The 18983-nt window shown below is 47.2% G+C and overlaps 1 protein-coding gene across 4 annotated transcripts; it reads right to left on the bottom strand.

The window, feature by feature from the left end:
* Window positions 1-693: 693 nt before the first annotated feature.
* On the bottom strand, window positions 694-18298 carry LOC308144910 (homeobox-containing protein 1). Of its 4 annotated transcripts, XM_080516194.1 has the most exons (11): window positions 18144-18298; window positions 15927-16142; window positions 13791-14208; window positions 13470-13555; window positions 9177-9287; window positions 7282-7545; window positions 6762-6918; window positions 5539-5621; window positions 4653-4748; window positions 4450-4568; window positions 694-3321 (listed from the first exon to the last, which is right to left on the bottom strand). In XM_080516194.1, the coding sequence occupies exons 2-11, from the start codon at window positions 16006-16008 to the stop codon at window positions 3190-3192; spliced, it is 1548 nt and encodes a 515-aa protein (XP_080372320.1). In that variant the 5' UTR covers window positions 16009-16142; window positions 18144-18298; the 3' UTR covers window positions 694-3189. The 4 variants fall into 4 exon arrangements, with proteins under 4 accessions (XP_080372320.1, XP_080372317.1, XP_080372319.1 ...); XM_080516191.1 differs by lacking the exon at window positions 7282-7545; XM_080516193.1 differs by lacking the exon at window positions 7282-7545 and having other exon boundaries at window positions 4474-4568.
* Between the last annotated feature and the right edge of the window lie 685 nt (window positions 18299-18983).

Here is an 18983-nt window from a genome sequence, read left to right as displayed (position 1 = left end):
AACCACTGTTTGACACAGGTAACACCTCTGATGTGTGTTTCTGACACCGTGAGCAAAAGGCTGTTAGATATGTGAGTAAATTAAAGGCTTTTTTCCAGAGTAAAACACATTTCCAGTTCACCTAAAAGTCCCAAATGATTCCTCACATAAAAACATAAAAATCATCAAACTTTGAATTGTTTTGTATATTCTGGATATATAAATTTTGTATACATTTTTTTTTTTAAACTTGTTTCTTACATATTCTGTTACTGGAGTTGTTTTTAATCTCATTGTACCTGCTACAGTGCCAATAAAAGGCATTCTGATTCTGATTCTCTGGTTGGTGCAGCTTTATATTGAGGTACACTCAATCTGAAAAGCTTGTAAAGTACGGTGTAGTCAATTTTAGCGAGTAACTTGCAGGTTTAGCGAAAAATAGTTTCATTGTGTCATCTCTAAAGAAACACTGTAAAGTTTACATTTAAAGGTTGTCGTGTCAGTATTTGACAAGTTAACGTGATAAGCATTTACAAGAGCGAGTTCAGATATTCTTGAACGGACGAAGTGACTGGCAGTCATGACTCTTACGATAAATGAAAAAGTGAAAAGAAAAAAATGTCCTTCCACCGTCTCACCACTTACCGACGAGTTGCCATTCCATCACTTTGAATCTCTGGAAAAGACAAACGGAGACGCAGTCCACAGCTTGTGTACACCTTTATTATGGTTTTCCCTTGTCGGATAGAAGCGGAGAGGAGCAGAATAACCAGAGAACTTTGAGGTGAGTATACGTTTAGCAACGCGGGGCGAAACCGCCCCCTGCTGTCAGAAATGCTACATAACACTGTCCGTATTATAAACAGTCACAAAAACCGGCCGCCGCCGAAAGGGTTTCCGACCGTCACATTCATGACACAGTGATCGTGAGGTAAGCGGGAGTTGGCGAGTGTTGTACTGCGCAAATCAAAGGTCTATCAACGCGCCGGCCATCTAGTGTAGCGCGACCGTTGAGTCCTGGAGCTGCTTTCACTACCTTGGCATAGCTTTGGCATTAGGAGGGTAACGATGTGGCGCCCGCCCCGACGGCGGCGTTTGAGAACTGTGTTCATCACGTGAACGTGGAGGAGGTAACTCCCGCGGCCTTGGGCCACCGAGTACAAGCGACTAAGGTTCTGCCTGCTTTTCATAGTTCAACAAGTAACAGTGTCTATAGGCGGCTAAGTTACCTTGGAGGAAAGACGGTATATATTTATCTGTGATGGCTTATGTACACGTTGAGGTCCGGAAGGAGGTACAGTCTTTGACGGCCCCCCCGCTTTGACGGTCCCTTTACATCTGGCCTTAAAGCGCGTCTCGACAGTCCTGCGGCGGGGTGCGAAGGCTTGGTCAAGCTCTTTCAACGTCCTGCGTTTTGCTTCCCACAATGAATTAGAGAAGGATGGGAGACGGTCGACCGGCGGTAGGCCATGTTCGGATTTTTATTTTTAAACAAATTACTCAACACCAGAGCTGAGATTCCAATAATGGCGCCATTAAAGCTAGCCACCTCATTGCTAGCCAACTGGTTTGTATCGTCACACCTGCAGGAGCCACCAGTTTGTTTATCCACGCTTTAGACTGGCCATGTGTGCAGTTCCTACATTAACCCACTAGGTGGAGCTCGGGTCAAGGTAAACCAAGCAAGTAAAGCTCCAGGTTAATGTTCTTTGAGCGTCGGGAGTGGAACTGAGGGTCCCATGAAAAGTTTATTGGGACGTTTTTAACTGATCCTCATATCCAAGGGCAAACATTGAATCTTGATTTTGTTTGTTGGAAAACGAGTCCAAAACACTTTCGGTTTTATTTTAGACATCAAAATTGACTTTGTTGTAATTGTTTGGTTTTGGGACAAAATGGACCGAAGTGCTTTCTGGAGTTTGGCGCCATTAACAATCTAAAGTGCAACTTTTATTTTATGAATCGGGCTCCGGGTAACGTGTGTGGGAGCCCCCGGTGGTTAAACCTTGACACTGCAGACTGTGAGGATGAAGGCGAAAACGCGCTTTAAAGCCAGGTGTAAACCCACCGCGGGGGGAGGGGTGATTAGAGTGAGATTCACTTTCAGTCACACAAACTCACATAAGCTTTAGCTTATTCCCATATTTAGAAGTGGTGCTTGTAGCATTAGAGCCCACAGATTTCTGATCACATTCCTTTTTAGCGTTCTTTCAAACGATTAAAAAAAAACAAACAACAAAAAAAAAAAAAAAACACTTAAACATAAAAATCGGATAGCTTTTAGCGGCTGAGATCAGAGACAGACTTTGAAACGATGGTATCTTACAAACGATGAACAAACAGCAGCAGTGAGTAGAACAAAGAGGATTATATAGTCAGAGGCTTGTTTGGCTAATATAAAAAGGTATAAATAACAGATTCTGTTTTGGTTTTAACACCGTTACGATGAGGAAGAAAAGAAGTGCACATAAAGACACGGGGAGGATCCTGGTGCGACTCTTCGCAGTCGATAATCCGTGATTTCTCTTTTTTTTTTTAGTGGGGGGTGAGGGGGTGGGGATTACCTGAGATTCCGGTCGTCCCTCAGGGCTTTTACAGATCCTGCGGCATCCGATCGTCGACCGACTGATTTCATCAATCGACTGACTTGAGGTTGGAGTCTTACGAAACCAGAGATCCGCCACGCCACGGGGGGTTTTTTCCTTTCTTTTTTTTTTTTTCTAAATCCTGTCACCCAAACACACCTGACCTGCAGGTTTCGACACAGTCAGTCAAACAGACGCTCTTTTGGAAAAAAAAACAAAAACAACCAAACGGCGAAGCGAAAAGGCATGGAAGCAAAGGAAGCAGGAAACGCGACGGGCGAGGTATCCTTTTACATAATCCTCCCTCGAAAAGGAACTCAGGCTTTGTAATACCATCTTGGAATGCACTATATAATGATATATATATTTATATATATATACTGTATATTGCCGTTAATATAAGCGGGATTACGGTTGATAAATAGAGCGGCCTCCTCACCACCGGAGGCCCTCGGCGAGCTTCGGCGCCGTCCTCCCTTTGATGTTTGGGGCGTCGCAGCTCTTGAAAGCCTCACACAGAGCGGGGGACCTTTTTTTTTCTTTTTTTTTCTCCTCTCTCTCTCTCTCTCTCTTTTTCCTATTTCATTTCAATAAAAGCTCAACGGGACCGGCCGAGCTCCGCCGGTCACTCCTCGTCCGCGGTCTCCCGTTTCGAGAGGTCGTCTTTCTGCTCCGGGGCCTGAGGGGCGGGGCTCGGCGGCGGCATCTCGGACGACGGGTCCTGCTGGTCGGCGGTCCGCTGAGGCGCCGCCTCTTCCTGTTGGAGGACACGCAGCGGAGGGCATGTAAAAAAAAAAGTGATCACAAAGAAATCGAGTCAGTATAAACTGCTGGGCAAAAAAAAAGAACCAAAACAGCAGAAACTCTAACATTTCATGTGAAAACACCGTTTTCACTTTGAGAAACATTTTCCGAAATGATGCCTGTTCACATGGAAACGGGCATCATTTTGGAACATGTCAAGCGTTACTCATCGGTACTTTCGCCTGTGTTAATGTGGTAATAAATGTTAATTTGTTTAATAAAATATCCCCCATTTTTCAATTCAACCTCTATTTCTCAATATACATATAACTGTAATAAACGCATGAAAACAACATCCGACAGCTCAGATTGTAACGTCGCAGTTTTTTCACAACATTCTCAAACGTGAAGACCATGAACTAAAACTACGCCGTGTTTTTTTCTTCCTTCCTGAATAACGCACAAATAAAAAAAAACGCCGGTCCAGTAACGCCTCCTCCTCCTCCTCCTCCTCCCCCTCCCCCCCTGAAACATTGTTGGAGGCTTCATGGAAGGAAAACAAGTTTAAAACCTGTTCAGAGGTTCAAACACCAAACGCATCGTTACACCCGTGTGCTGCGTTCAAGTCCAGCTCGGAAAATCGCCTACTCTCCCACTCTCGCGATCACACGATGCGTTTTAGGTACCGTTTGATTTTTTTTTTTCACGTGAATCGGTACTACCGACGGAATCCTGGACTTGGTCGTTTTATTTTGACAGTATGAACGGGGACCGGATTCCGGTCCCCGTTCATACTGTCAAAATAAAACGACCAAGTCCAGGTGAACTGGAGTGAAGAGTCGTGACAGCGTCCATCATACGTGCAGGAAAACTGCGTAGGTCGGCGACGACGCACATATGCAGTAGCAGCGTGTCAGAAAAGCCGACGCTCTCTACCGTTTCCATGGAGACGGAGTGTTTTCAGAGAGTTCAAAATAATAAATTGCATTTCCAACGACTTGGGAGCAAAAACGATGCGTTTTCACTTGAAAGGTTGCGTAAACGGAGGGAGTATTTTCCTACCCACACTTTAAAACATCAACTAAAGTTCTGGCGGGGGGGGGGGGGGGGGGGGCAGGCGCCCCCTGCAGGTTTGACTCACTTGCTCCGAGAATCGATGATTCACCTGATCTGCAAACTCCTGCATCTCGCCCTCCTCGCCGTTGGAGTGGCAGCTCGGACTCGGCACCTCGATGCCGTGGCTCTCCAGAATGGCGGCTTCTAGTCAGCGGGAGAGGAAAAGAGGAAGCTGCGTGTGAAACGTTCACGCCAAGGTGGCGGTGGCGGGCCGGAGTGGGGACTCACCTATATTCGCTCTCCTCTTCATCTCCTTCCGACGGTTGGCGAACCAGTTGTAGACCTTCAGCGCCGTCACGCGTTCAAACTCGGACAGTTTACAGCCTGAGGGACCAAACCAGGAGGTCAGACGGAGAACAAAACGCTCAGTTGTGGAGTTTGTTCAGGGAAAAAACACAACATTAGACATCGGTTAATGGTTTACTTATTTGTTCACCGCTTGCTGCTCGTGTTTCATTCACTTATACAAATGTTGTTCTTCCGCTGTTCAGCACAATTTGTTATAGTTGTGCTAAACTGAAAGTCCCCCCCTTTAAAATTAGCAAACTACTACAAAATAAAATCAAGTACTTAGGATACATATTACTTTGACAAATTCTTAGGTTGTTGTATGTGATGTCACCTTTTTCTCTCTACATGTTTACATGTAGATTTTTTTTTTAATAATAATTAAAAAAGGTGTAATTGACGTGCTCTTGGGGGCCCCCTGGTGGTCATCGGTGGCCCGTGATTACACGTATGTTGCATATGTGACGTAGTCAAGAGTTCTTCTGCACGTGCTCAGTAGTTTGTTGTTTTTGGTGGTGCTTTTATTTTGACAGTCACTGTAACAAGCCAACTTGGTCGTATGTCTTCTAGAATGTCCGAGGTCTCCCATTATCAACGTTTATAGCGTTTTGTTCTCTGCTGCATGCGTCTGTGGTTTCATTAGAAAAGCAACCAACAGCAAGTGATCCTGCAGGACGACGACATCCATTCCTGGGTTTGTTTTCCCCCGTTTCCGAAGTGTTGTCGTGTGAGCACACAACCTTTTCTTAAACATAAATGCAAAGACAAAGAAAAGTGCGAGCGGCGAGAGCACGGGGGGGGGGGGGGGGGGGGGGGGGGGACGCACCTGGCTTCTGGATGACGGAGTTGCAGGCGTTGGCGATCTCCTCTCGCTTCGCCTCGTCGGGATACTGATTCTCCATGAAGAAACTGCACGGGGCAAACGCACCGAGTTACGTGGCGGCGGCGGCGCTGCCTTGGATATTGTGCGACGCCCTCGTTTTACACCCCATCAACTTTTGACTCTTCGTATTGAACCGAGACGGCGACGAGGATGGTGTTCATTTAGAATGTCGTTCAGACCAACGGCTGCATCCCGGCGGGGCGGATCCTTCTGCGTTGTTTTATTTTCCTTATAAACATGAAGCTTTTTAGGGTGAAATGAGGTGGAGATTCCAGTTGTTGCTCTTTCTTCATCTTTCCCCTCTGAATCGCTGATTACCCACGTCTTGCTCTTTTTTTTTTGTCCCCTTAAGGTGAAAAGGAGTCATCATCTCACATTACAAAACACAGAGGGATCAATTACCACACACACACACACACACACACACACACACTCTTCACCTCTACTGTACCGTCCTTGGGTGTAAACGAGCTCGCGGGGATCAGCACTGCAGTGGAATTGCGTAATCCGCGGGGCCACTTGCTGGCGAGTGTGTTCTTATTACTACGAGTGCCCAGACTGCACCCCGCACTTACAGCAATCGCGTAATAGATGAATCAATGTTCCCGGAGTGGGTGAGACTTGGGTTTCTCGTCTGGGCGACTGACAACTGTGAATAACGGGAGACGGAGCGACTCTCTGGCGAACGGACAAGGAGAAAAAGAAAAGAGGGATCAACCGATCGGGGCTGTTGCCGTGGGCAATGATGGGTTAAAAGCCCACAGCGGAGCTGCATTCCAGCGACGGCGATTAAAATGCCGACGTGTGCCAACGCGTGAGACGCCAGAGGAATTGGGAGACGCGGCGTGCAGGCCCGGCGGGCGAGGTCCTGATCGGCTCTTTCTGGAGTTCAATGCAAAACCTTGAGCGAGGCGTCTGGGACCGACGGCAAACACCCCAGCGTGTTCACGGCGTCCGGACACGGCTTGTGTCGATCGGCACCATCGTTTCCCGCCTCCGGGGAGTGTTTGTATCGACGAATCTTAGCTAGTTGCAGGAGGATAGAGTCACGCCGCTCGGGAGGAAAACGCCCTCGCCATCGTCCGTCTACGTCACAGAAGAGCTAGTTTCTAGCTGAGCAGTGGTCCTCCCTTGTTGCTCCACGAGTTATAAGAAGCTGGACTCACCTCTCCATGATGGACTGGCACTCCTTCCTCCAGGTGAACCTGCTTCCTCTGCGGAGCCTCAGCGGGCCGCCCACTATCCCCGTTCTGTCGCCCGCCATGATCCCGGCCCTCCAGTCGGGCTCCTCCTTCACCAGGGAGCGCATGGACAGCGTGGCGCCTGATCGAGGGTGGAGGGGGTGGGGGGGCGACAAAACACGGCGTCGATGCGGAGCCAATGATAGTTGTACCTACTGAAGCTTGATAACGATTTATCGGTTCTACGGCCGCGTTGTGATCAGAGATGAAGATTAACAAACAATAGAAACTTCAAGGTTCTTGTAGGTTTTTGGGGGCAAATTGACAGAAACCGTTAAAATAACCCCACCAGGTCCCCGCCTCCGGTAGCAAAGCCCACATTATGTCCAAAAGAACAAACGGGAAGCAGCGAAAAGTAGCAGAAGTACTGGAGGCGACACTCCCGTCAGTCGTTTTGAGCGCTGAAAAATGGCGCCGGCGCCGCAGACGCGCCACTCGTCTCCACCGGCGGCGTGGGCGAGGTTTACCTGGCTGGGCGGTGGGGCGGCGGCCGCGGCGGCGGTGTACCACGGCAGCAGGTGCATCAGCAGCTCTCTCTGCCTGCTCCAGGACGGGTTGGGGTTGAGGTTGGTGTTGGGGTTGGGGAGGACGCCGGGGAGGACGACGCCGCTGCCGCCGCCGCTCGCCCCCGCTACCGCCGCGTCTCTGTCCCCGCCCCTCGCCCGGGCCAAGGGGCTCACGCTGTGCTGGCTTTCACTCCACCTCAGCCCTTCAGGTCGGGACAAAACCAATAGTCAGGCGGCGCCGTGGCTGCAGGGACCGATCGCTGCTTTTTACATGGGAGTTCTGAGCGACGCGCTCCTGTAGACCTGCTGGACTGTTTGTTTGTTTGTTTTTCTCCTCTAAGAAATGTCTCCGTCTTTGCCAAATTTGTGCGCCTGCTTCTCCGGAGGTCCCCGGCGGTCAAAAGGAGCCGATGGAAGAAGCGAAGCGCCGCGGCCACTTTGGATTGGGGGAAACATGGCGGGAGAATTGTTAGTATCGCCGTCGACAGCCAGTTTGTTAGCCATGGAGGAATGAAAACCAGCACCAGAGGACCTCCGGCAGCAGCTGAAGCAAAGCTTGGGGAGGGTGGAGAGAGAGAGAGAGGGAGAGAGGGGGAGGGGGGGGGGTCGGAAAGGATCGTGACAGAGGTGGAGAGCGGGCGACGGCGGCCGCTCCACCAGACGCCCGGTTTGTGCCAAAGTCATGCAACGACACGAGGCGGCGTCACGGCGTGGAGAGACGCTCGCGAGGAGTTCCTCTTTGTTGTTGGTTTTTTTGTTTTTTTTTGATAAAACGTCTCTTCTTCCGAGGACACAGAGAGGACATCGCCGCCCGGCGCAGGCAAACCGCACTCCCCCCCCCCCCCCCCCCCCCCCCCCCCGCTAAAGTTTCACTTCCTAACCAGAAGCCTTAACGCCATTGATTAGAATCTCCTGTAACGGTGACGGCGCTCCATCCTCCCGTCTTTGCTCTGAAAATTATAGATTGAACCGGTCGTCCTTGTCCGACCCCCGCCAAGAGTTAGCGAGAGGAATGAGGCGCAGCGTCACCATGCGGGGGGAGGGGAGGAGGGGGGGGGGGGGATCAAACGAAGAGGGGTGGGGATGGGAGTTAGCAAGCAGTGGCTCACATTCAAACACACAAGACAAACCCTCCCCTTTCGACACCGGCCTCCTTTGATCTAATCTCTAATCTGTCATCATTAACCCCTCGACGTCCAGCCTCGGGCTGCCGAGCTGCTTCGTCGCCTAATTATTCTCTCCGTCCCGAACGTCAACCATTTGGACAATTTCCCTCCTCCTATGGCAGGTGTGTACAGAAGGCGTAAAAAATGTTTAAAAAAGAAATTCAAGCACTTCAGAAGAAAGTGTCGGAGGTTAAAAAAAGAAAAAAAGAGACCTATGATGATCGCTGACGCTCTGGGAGCTTGGCGAGATGGAAATGTGAAACTGAGGTGTCAAAAGAAGAAGAAAAAAAAAAAAGGGGGAGAAAAAAAACAAAAAAACAAACAAAAAAACCTCATGCGTTTCAGAAAAATTCCTGAAAATCAAAGTCCAGATTTCTTTTTTTTTCAACGCAGCGGAAGACAATTTTTTATCTTTAACATTTTTTTTTAAAAAGCGGAAACGTCCGTCCATCTACACGCCGGCGCATGCGACTGCTTTGAAAAAAAATATAAAAAATCTCGACTTTGATTTTCAACTTTCTTTTCTGACGCTCAGAAGCACTTTTTCTTTTTTTCTTTTTTTTTTTTAAACCTCCGAATTTTTCTTTTCTTTACTAATTTACTAACACTCCTCCGTGGGTGTGGCGCGACGGTGGGACGCTGCCGTCTCCGCCACGCCGCCGTCTCACCTGGGTTGTTCCTCTCCAGCAGGTACCAGCGGTAGAAGGCCCTGCGCTTGGAGTCGCTCATCTCCAGGCCCTGCTGCAGCAGCCACTGCGAGATGTAGCTCTGGCTGATGCCTGCGAGCGGGAGGGACCACATGTTTGCGTCAGACACGGTGCGGCGAAGCGCTCACGTCGATTGACGCCGTGGCGTGGCGTGGCGGCCAGCCAGCACCGGGACGAAGAAGAAGAAATACAAATACGACAAACTTCCTGTTAAGCTAATGAAGCTGCTCCCGAAAAAAACAAAACATGGGATACTTTTAATTAAAGACGTGTGATTTAGTGGGGAACATCTTGGGAGTGGAGCGACGTGAACTGGCCAGTGTTTGCGGAGCGCGGCCCTCCCCTCTTTAGTGCCTTCCCGATAAAAACATAAATATTAACTAGCGCATTGTCACATCTGTTATCGGCGCCAGTCCATTAGCACGCTCTGTTTGGAAAACAGGGGCGTTAATTCCCCATCACTCAGTGAGTAAAAGGCTGCGGCGCTCTGCTGTATGCGAATGTTAACCCGCCATGTTGGCGTGAGAGCGGAGCTTCATGAATCATTTCTTCTCTTTGCTTGGAGGAGAAACGACCTTTCGGCTTGCTGCTGTTCTTTTCGGACTGTTTTCTATGATCTTCATGCAAGTTTGTAGTGGAGCTTGTTGACGCGGCTCAGCAGGGGGGTGGTGATCGAGTTTATTGGACAATGGGGCAACTACATCGACCTGAGCGTCCCAGCAGGGGTGTCAACTTCTAAAACCAACGTTATTCTTCATCGGCACAGGGTACGCTGAAGTTATGGGTCGTCATGACTACGTCTACATCATGGGACCATGAGGGCTGTGATTGGTCCGTTCTACCTCATTATTGGACCATGAGGGCTGTGATTGGTCCGTTCTACCTCATTATTGGACCATGAGGGCTGTGATTGGTCCGTTCTATCTCATTATTGGACCACGAGGGCTGTGATTGGTCCGTTCTACCTCATTATTGGACCACGAGGGCTGTGATTGGTCCATTCTACCTTATTACTGGACCACGAGGGCTGTGATTGGTCCGTTCTATCTCATTATTGGACCACGAGGGTTGTGATTGGTCCATTCTACCTCATTATTGGACCATGAGGGTTGTGATTGGTCCATTCTACCTCATTATTGGACCATGAGGGCTGTGATTGGTCCATTCTACCTCATTATCAAACCATGAGGGCTGTGATTGGTCCATTCTACCTCATTATTGGACCATGAGGGTTGTGATTGGTCCATTCTACCTCATTATTGGACCTCGACGGCTGTGCTTGGACCATTCTACCTCATTAATGGACCATGGGGGTTGTGATTGGTCCGTTCTACAACATTATCAAACCATGAGGGCTGTGATTGGTCCATTCTATCTCATTATTGGACCACAAGGGCTGTGATTGGTCCATTCTAGATCATTAGTGGACCACAAGGGCTGTGATTGGTCCATTCTACCTCATTAGTGGACCTCGACGGCTGTGATTGGTCCATTCTACCTAATTATTGGACCACAAGGACTGTGATTGGTCCATTCTACCTTATTATTGGACCATGAGGGCTGTGATTGGTCCATTCTATCTCATTATTGGACCACGAGGGTTGTGATTGGTCCATTCTACCTCATTAGTGGACCTCGACGGCTGTGATTGGTCCATTCTACCTCATTATTGGACCACAAGGACTGTGATTGGTCCGTTCTACCTTATTATTGGACCATGAGGGCTGTGATTGGTCCATTCTACCTCATTATTGGACCTCGAAGGCTGTGGACACTACGAATGAGTTTCCTGTGTCTGGTCCTTCTGCGCCCCCTGGAGTTACGGTGGGGAACTGCTCCTTGCCTCATACAACCTGGATGCAAAACTTCCTGAGTGGTAGAAGTAGACACAGCCTTTACAAGAGTATCCAGTAGCTTTTCAAACTACATAAATCAGGATTCTTTTTTTTTATTTTGGAGTGTGGGAGGACGGCCCCGCCCCCGTCATCACACACCATGCTGCGTCTCAGTAGGTAATTACTTACTGAAACAGCTTGGTACGGCCTGGATGGACCTCCTGATGTTTGTCATATTATAATATATCTGTCTGCTGGGTGCAATAAAATAAACCTCTTGCTTTTAATTATAAACATCGGGGAAGCTTTTATACATTCTTTGCAACTGTTTGTCCTTAAGCTTCAGTTTGATCAATTCAATGATTCTCCATTATCCTGATTTGAACTACATATTCTATAGTTTCAGGCCCCATTTGAGTGAAAATGCATTGTTTTGGGTTTTTTTGCGTTTTCACTTCAGACGAAACGTTTTGAAAATCCAAAACGCTCCACTCTGGGAGGTTTCCGACGACCTTGGCTTTACGTTTCCGCAGCTGACGAGAGGAAGTGATGCAAGGCCAAGTTATCAAGAGGAAGGGGAAGAAAGGCGGAGCCTCACAGAATCATTCCTGCAACTCCAGCAGCGTTCACCACTGCAGTGGCTTCCTGGTCCAGACACAAGCTGAGGGAAATAATCTATCTTACCCGCAGTGAATTGTTTCTTATTATCAACTCTTTTTGATTTTCTGCTTCCGGTGAAGACTTGATCTTTCATCAGATCCATTCACCTTAATATTCTGTCACAATGAGTGTTGAAGTTGATTTTTATCAGCTTTGTAGCTTTAGAGTTGTTTACTGCCATCTTCTTTCCAAGACAACTTTCAATAGCAGTTGTTTTTTTGTTGTTGTTGTTACACAACTTACTGGTGAACTTCCATTATACAAAGATTGTACTGCGATGCTTTTAATTTCCTGGATGCCTTAAAGAATGTAGATCAGAGGAGTTCAGCTTGTGTTCATTCATTAACACACTGATTGTATGATAAAACCCTCAATTTTTTTCCAAATCCAGATGTTTGTTTTAATTTAAATTATATTCTATGATTCATTATTATTGAATTTATTTAAAAGGTTTTCACACTTATTTATTTATTCCATGATGATAGAATAGAAAATACTTTAATAATCCCAGAGGGAAATTATTTTATTGCCCCACACCGAATATAATGTAATAAATGTAATAGAATGACGAAATATCAAATAAGTCAGAAAATTTTTATTTATGAGACTATTTATTGTGATTTCTTCAGATATTCTTATACAACTGGAATCCTTTGTGGAGTTTCAGCTTCGTCTGTAGTTTCAACTGTTCAAACTTTAATTATTGATTTTATGACCAAATCAGACCTTTTTCAGGAATGAGCACAACAAATTTAGAAAAATTCCATTTTCTTTTCATCTCGTTTCACCTTCGCTCGACCAGACAAAGTGCAGCGCATGAGAATTATGGCTTGAAGGCAACAATAAACCCTGATTCACTCTTTAGTGGGTCCAAACGACTGTTTTCAAGCAGCAGCAGAACGAATGCTTCACTGAGGAGTTAATGTTTAATGCTTAACCTTCTTTCTCCGGGGACTTGGTGTTTAATGGTTGGAAGTCACCTGGAACACCAGCCCAGCTTCGACCAATCGTTATTGTTTACAACGTGTCGTCCTCTGCACCACCTAGTGGCCCGTCATGCTCACTACATCGCGACGTCGCGTCATTTTCAAGGTCTATGGGGTTGAATGGAACGTCACAGAACGCTGCAAAGCCGGGACAGAACCTTAAGTGTTGAAAATAGTTTAAAACTAATTCAACCTGGAAATGGATCAGGGGTTTGGAACCTGTGGCTCTTCAGCTCCGCCGCAGCGGCTCCTTGAAGCGTTCACAGAATTCTACATAAACAAACATGTTATCATATTGTTTTTAGCTTATTTACACACCAGTCGTTTTCAAAGGGGACTCTTAACTCTAAAAGGGCTTTAAAAAAATTTTAATTGCCAAAATCGAAAGAAATTGGAAAACTGCTAAAACCAACTAAAAAAAGAAAAATCCTAAAACGACTTCCCAATAGAGTAAAAAAAAAAAAAAGAAAAGTGGCTAACAGCTAAAATCAAATCCGAAAACAGGTGTTCTAGTGTCAACTGAAGACACACATGTTCTCGCTGGCCTTTAATAGTAATTGAGCACTGTGATACTGTGGAGTTGTTTATATATTATTTTTAAGTCAGTGTTCACTGTGACCTTTACTCCTCGTTACCCTGTTTTTCTTTGTTCTTGTTTTATTAATACTTTTAACTGTGAGGCACATTGGTCAACCATGGCTTGGCGTGTTAAATGTGCTGTACAAATAAAGTTGGATTGAATTCAAAAGTAATGAAAAGTAATGTCTCCGTACCTGTAACTTGTCCTACGATCGCCTGCGAGATTCGCCGGTTGTTCAGGAACGTTTTGATCTCCTCCTTCACCAGGTTGCTGTCTCTCCTGGGGAGAAAATAAAAAAGAGGAAGAAAAGTAAACAGTCCCACCTCGTCGTCACACGCAGCGCCCCCTGCTGGGTGGTTAACCACCTCGCTTGCCGCTGCGGCGCCCCCCCCAGCGCCTGACCTGAATTAACCAGGATTCTGGAGGACAAGTGGCGGCGGCGGCGGCTCGGGGGACGTCTCCGCCGCCATCATGGGACGTTCTTAATCGCCTCTTCCATTCACGGCGTTCTCACCTCATGTACTCCTCCACCTTCTCCTCCAGGTCCCACTCCTCCTCGCCCATCATGTCGTAGCTGAAGGAGCGCTGCACCGCCACGCTGGGCGGGTAGAGCGGCGGCGGCGACGCCTCGTAGCTGTTGCTGGGCGACAGCGCCGCCCCGTCCAGGCCCGAGGTCTGCGTGGTGGCCGAGGCGAGGGAGAGCGAGGAGGTGGAGGACGAGGACGAGGACGGGGCGGCGGCGGCGGCGGGGGCGTTGGCGGGCGGCGGCGGCGGCGGCTGGGGCTCGCGGGGCTCCGGGTCCAGCCGCTCCAGGGACTCCAGGGCGTGGATGATCTGCGGCTTGGTCATGCCCGACAGGCGCAGGCGCTGCAGGAGGTCGATCTGCTCGATGGTGTAGCGCGGCTCCACCTCGCCGCGCTCCATCCTGGCGTCTGCGCAGAGCGGGGGGGGGGGGTTAAATGTGGGGAGTGCCCCGTTAAAACGCCGTGTGGCTCATTTCTCGCCCCGAACCACAAAGACTTTTCACAAAACAAGACGCGCGTGGCTAAATTTAACCGCGCGCGGCAACAAACTTAAATTTAGAGAGGCGTGTTGGCGGCTTCTTCAGAACCTGCCGACAAACTGATGAAGGATGAAAGGATTATTAATAGATTAAAAACACGGATAATATAAAAAAAAAGACTTTCAAACACTGCACTTCCTCTTTCATCTGGGACGATAATGACTAACTGGGAGTTGTTAAAAAAAAAAAAAAAAACAAACAAACTAGATGGGTTTCTAGACGTGCGCTAAGGAAAAGACTGCATTCTCCTCTGAAGAGCCGCGGGGTCACTCAAAACTCTGGCAACCTTTCAAACGCTTGGCACGGACACTTGGGGCTAACCTTGCTCTATTTGTTCAGGGTGGAATTAAAAGGAAGATCAGCCTGGCAGACGTAAACCTGACATCAGGTGCCTCCATTGATCAACTCCTGCAGGTCTGCGACGCGACGCCACTTGTTCCCCGCGGGCATCACTCTCGCCATCGCTCACGTGAAGCTAACTGGTCTCACGGCCAGAACGTGCGTCGGATATCGGCTCAATTACTAAATTAAATAGTTTATGGTTTAATATGTTTAATTTATAACATTACGAAATGTGGATTGTCCGGTGTTTCGGTTTCGCTGGTGCCCGTGTTAACTGGTGACGTCTGCCACCAGCCGACGTTACAATGCGACAAACAAACGCTACGATACTTTACACTTTAATGGAAATGCAGTTAAACGATGATCACCAGGACAGCTCTGGGTTTTTATTGTGAAAAGGGGGATGCTGGAGGAAGCCGGTCACCAGCCAGCAGGGAGACCAGTTGATCTGAAACACCGTGGCGCTCCTGAATCCTTCTGAGCGTCTATTCTGTGTCGTGACGCGCCGGCCAATCGGCGGCTGCCGCGTCCCAACGCCACATGTTCATTTTGGTCCGTTTCCATGACAACGGTGTTGAAAAGGCAACTTTTCGAAAACGACAACCACGTCACGACACCATGTCAATATTGTCCTGGGACATGGTACTTTCATTTTGACAGTCGCCGTAATAACAATCCCACTTGGCCTTCTGCCCTGCGTGAGTGTCTGTGTGCTCGCCATTGTTAATGTTGGGAGCGTGACGTTCTCAAACATACAACCAAACTTAGAAACTGTGCCTTCAGTGTTTCGTTTTCAGAACGTCACCACGTAAACACAAAACTTTTCCCGAAACAAAAAAACCCCCACAAACAACGGGTCCAAAAGCAGCTGCAGTCGCCCACCAGGGAATAAATTCTTCACAGTGAACAAAATGATCCGAATCATTTCTCATTGAGGGAAATCTAGAATCTAGGAATCGTCTGTGACCTTGAAGAATTAAAAAATCTGGAAGCTTGTAGGTTTTTATCCGCTTTAACCAGGACAGGTGAGATTCGGCTTGAGTTACAAAACAGCATTTAAGATTAAAAAAAAAAAAAAAAAAAAAAGTCACAACAAACAAGAATCAAGTCCCTTTAAAAGTTCACGGTTTTAACTGGGTAAACAAGACAAAGTGAAGTTGTTCGGTTGTTGCCCGGTGATCATGGAGGAGGAAGGAGGGGGGTGAGAGGGAGGGAAGTCCACCGCTGTGTCCGCGGTTCTCTTACCTGACGGCGGGGGCGACATGGACAGGCGCCCCGGGAGTGGCTCGGTGCGCGGGGTCGCGGCGGGGACACACCACTGCCGCATGGCCCGGCGGCGGAGTTCAGCTCGGCGGATGCCTCTACCTCTACCGGGCGTTGGGACTGGGGGGGGGGGGGTCGGACCGGGGGGGCCGGGGGCTCGCTGTGGCGGGTCACGGTCAATCCGCCTCCGGTAACATGCTGGCGGACACACGGCGGCGGGTGAGTCGCGGTGCTAACGGAAGCTAACCGCTGCCCCGGAGCTCCGCGTCGAGAGCCGCTCTGCCGTCCCGTTAGCGCCGAGACACCGGCCGGAAGCACGCCTGCACACTGTCACAATAAAACCACCTCTGGCACTTTGACAACACTCAACCAAAACTTTGAAAAGAAAGAAAGCTTTTTAAATCATATATCATTAGTCAGTACAAGACAGAAGAACAGCAATGTTACCAAGGACAGCAATAATATACACCACTTATATAATGGTATAAAATATATTCATACTTAATAAACAAAGGTGTCTATTTTGACAGGTAATATTCACTTTAAATATTGTCACACTATATGTTGTATTTATAATTGATTACATCTAAATATCAATATTATGTACATGTGTATATATGTGTATACGTATGTATATGTTTGATGTGCATGTGTAAACTATATGTAAAACGTGTGAATAGTATATATTGAATGTGTATTGTAAAAATTGCAATATTAGTTTTAAAAAAAAATCTTTTTTGTGTGACATTATCTAGCGAGCCTCATTTTGTTTTGTTTTTGTGACGGGTAAGCTTTTGCTTCAACCGACACCTTTTCAGCTGATTATTGGACAACTGAGTGTTGTTCTGTTTTGTTATCTGAAGGCTGCCAAAATAAATTGAAAAATTCAAATTCAAAATTTTAATTTATTTTTTTCTGTTCATGTTCTGTTACATTGATTATTACTACATTTGTGTAGTTTTTACATTATTTATATTGTCAATATTGGATATCGACTTGTATAATGGCTTTATATTGGGACATAAGGACCTACCTAATAATTAATATAAGGTCAAATCTATATTGATTTTATTTCTTTATCATGCAGTAGATAGGGCGATCGCATTACAAAAAGATGGTTGTGGGTTCAATGACTGAGTGCAGTTTGCAGCATTAGGTTATATATGACCCGGGGGCCCACAGCCTAAAAACATGCATGTGAGGTTAATTGGCGACAGTAATTTGCCCTTAGATGTGAATGTGAGTGCGTGTGGTTGTCCAGTGATGGACTGGAGACCTGTCCAGGTGCATCCTGCTCTCCACAATAGTCACCTGGGATGAGCTCCAGTGACCTTTGACCCTGAGCAGGCAGAAGCAGCATCGAAAATTAATGCATGACCTGAGATTAACATGATGTTTTTACGTACTACACGCTAAAATTCACGCTGCTTTATCCTGTACATAGTTGCAGGGTGCTGGAGCAGATCCCAGCTCCCTTTAGACGAGGACAGGAGACACCCTGGACAGGTCCGCAGTCCATCATTGGACAAATACAGAGAGATAAACAACCACACGCACTCACATTCACATCTCGGGGCAATTTTAGGGTCACTAAAGAAGCCTCACGTGCATGTTTTTGGACGGTGGGAGGAACCTGGAGTGTTGGCCACCATTCTTTAAATACAACATGCATAACATATTCAAATGGTTTAAACAATCATTAGACATAAAATGAAGACCTGTATTGAACACATTACAAGACATACATTCTAAATAACCTTGCCTTGCTTACGTTACTCTGGAGCAAGACTGACATTTATTTTGAAGGAGACCGGAAACTACACCATTAAATTCGCTTACTTTGACAGTACAGTCTGTCTTTTTCGCGGATAATAACTTTTAACAAAAACTTAGTAAAACGTCACGTTGACAGCAGTTAATGTGAGCTGCAGTACAAAGGAAATCAACGATTCAGAGCGGAAACAGGCAAACTTGTGTTTTGTGCTAACGAGTTAGCAGGTTTTGTAGCTAAGGTACCGCTGTTTCGGATTAACTGGTCCCCGTATTAACTGGTGACCCGACTTCCTCTCGCGTCTGGTAAGAACAGAGCAGACGAGCCGTGCTAACGGAAGTCGGCCACCAGCTAAGAAGGGAACCAGTTAGCCCGAAACATCGGCGGCTAAAAGTAGCGCGTTGTCCCAGCTGAGGAGCGTCTCTTACCTCCTGGAGGGGGTGAAAGTGTGGACGGAGGGGTGGGCGAGGTGTCGGTTCCACCTCAGCCCGGGAAGCAGGTCTTCTCTACCGGGGAATCTAACGAGTCGAGGAGGGCGAGCGGTGCGGGGCCATGCTGTCTGTCGGGGAATGTGTTATGCAGATGTTCGGAGTCTGTCTCAGTTTGTGACCCCCGCTCACCCGACAAACCTGTCAAGTTCTCCACAAAAACATCGCTTCCGTTTAAAAAAAAAAAAAAAAAAAACCCGCAACTATCTGTACGTAACATAACCGTGAATTAAAAAAAAAAAAAAAAAATCTATTATGCTCAGAAATCTATTTCACATGTGTGATTTATTTATTTATTTATTTTTTTTATTATTTTTTTTTTTACAAGCATGGATAATGTTTTTTTCCCCCCTAAATGAAAAATACTGACTTCTTTCATTTTGGTGAACCAGACAGGAAATGTCAAACATCAGCAGGACTGTCTGCAAGATAGCGTAACTGCAGCACAAAAGGAGATGAAACAAATATTGATTTGAATAAATATTTTTACTTAAAGGGGAATGCAGATGTTTGATTCCAACTTCCAGCTGGGGAATACTGTTGTAGTACTCCTGATTCGGTCTCCACACCTTAATTCGATGTAACTTATGCGCTGGTCTGAATAGTTACGTCAACGTTCTCTTGGTTTACCCAGACCTCTCACGCTCCACCGCTGCAGACGCGGGCGCAACTTTTACCTAAGTAGTCTCAGAAGTGAATATCAACTGCTGGGTTATCTAATAGAGACAAATCTGATTATCTGGCTTTAGACAGACAAGCACAGCGAATATCTAAACCACA

This window comes from Blennius ocellaris (assembly GCF_963422515.1).
Source record: "Blennius ocellaris genome assembly, chromosome: 20".
NCBI classification, from domain to species: domain Eukaryota; kingdom Metazoa; phylum Chordata; class Actinopteri; order Blenniiformes; family Blenniidae; genus Blennius; species Blennius ocellaris.
Note: the sequence above shows the minus strand (reverse complement) of the source record. Positions and strands in the feature narration are given on the sequence as shown.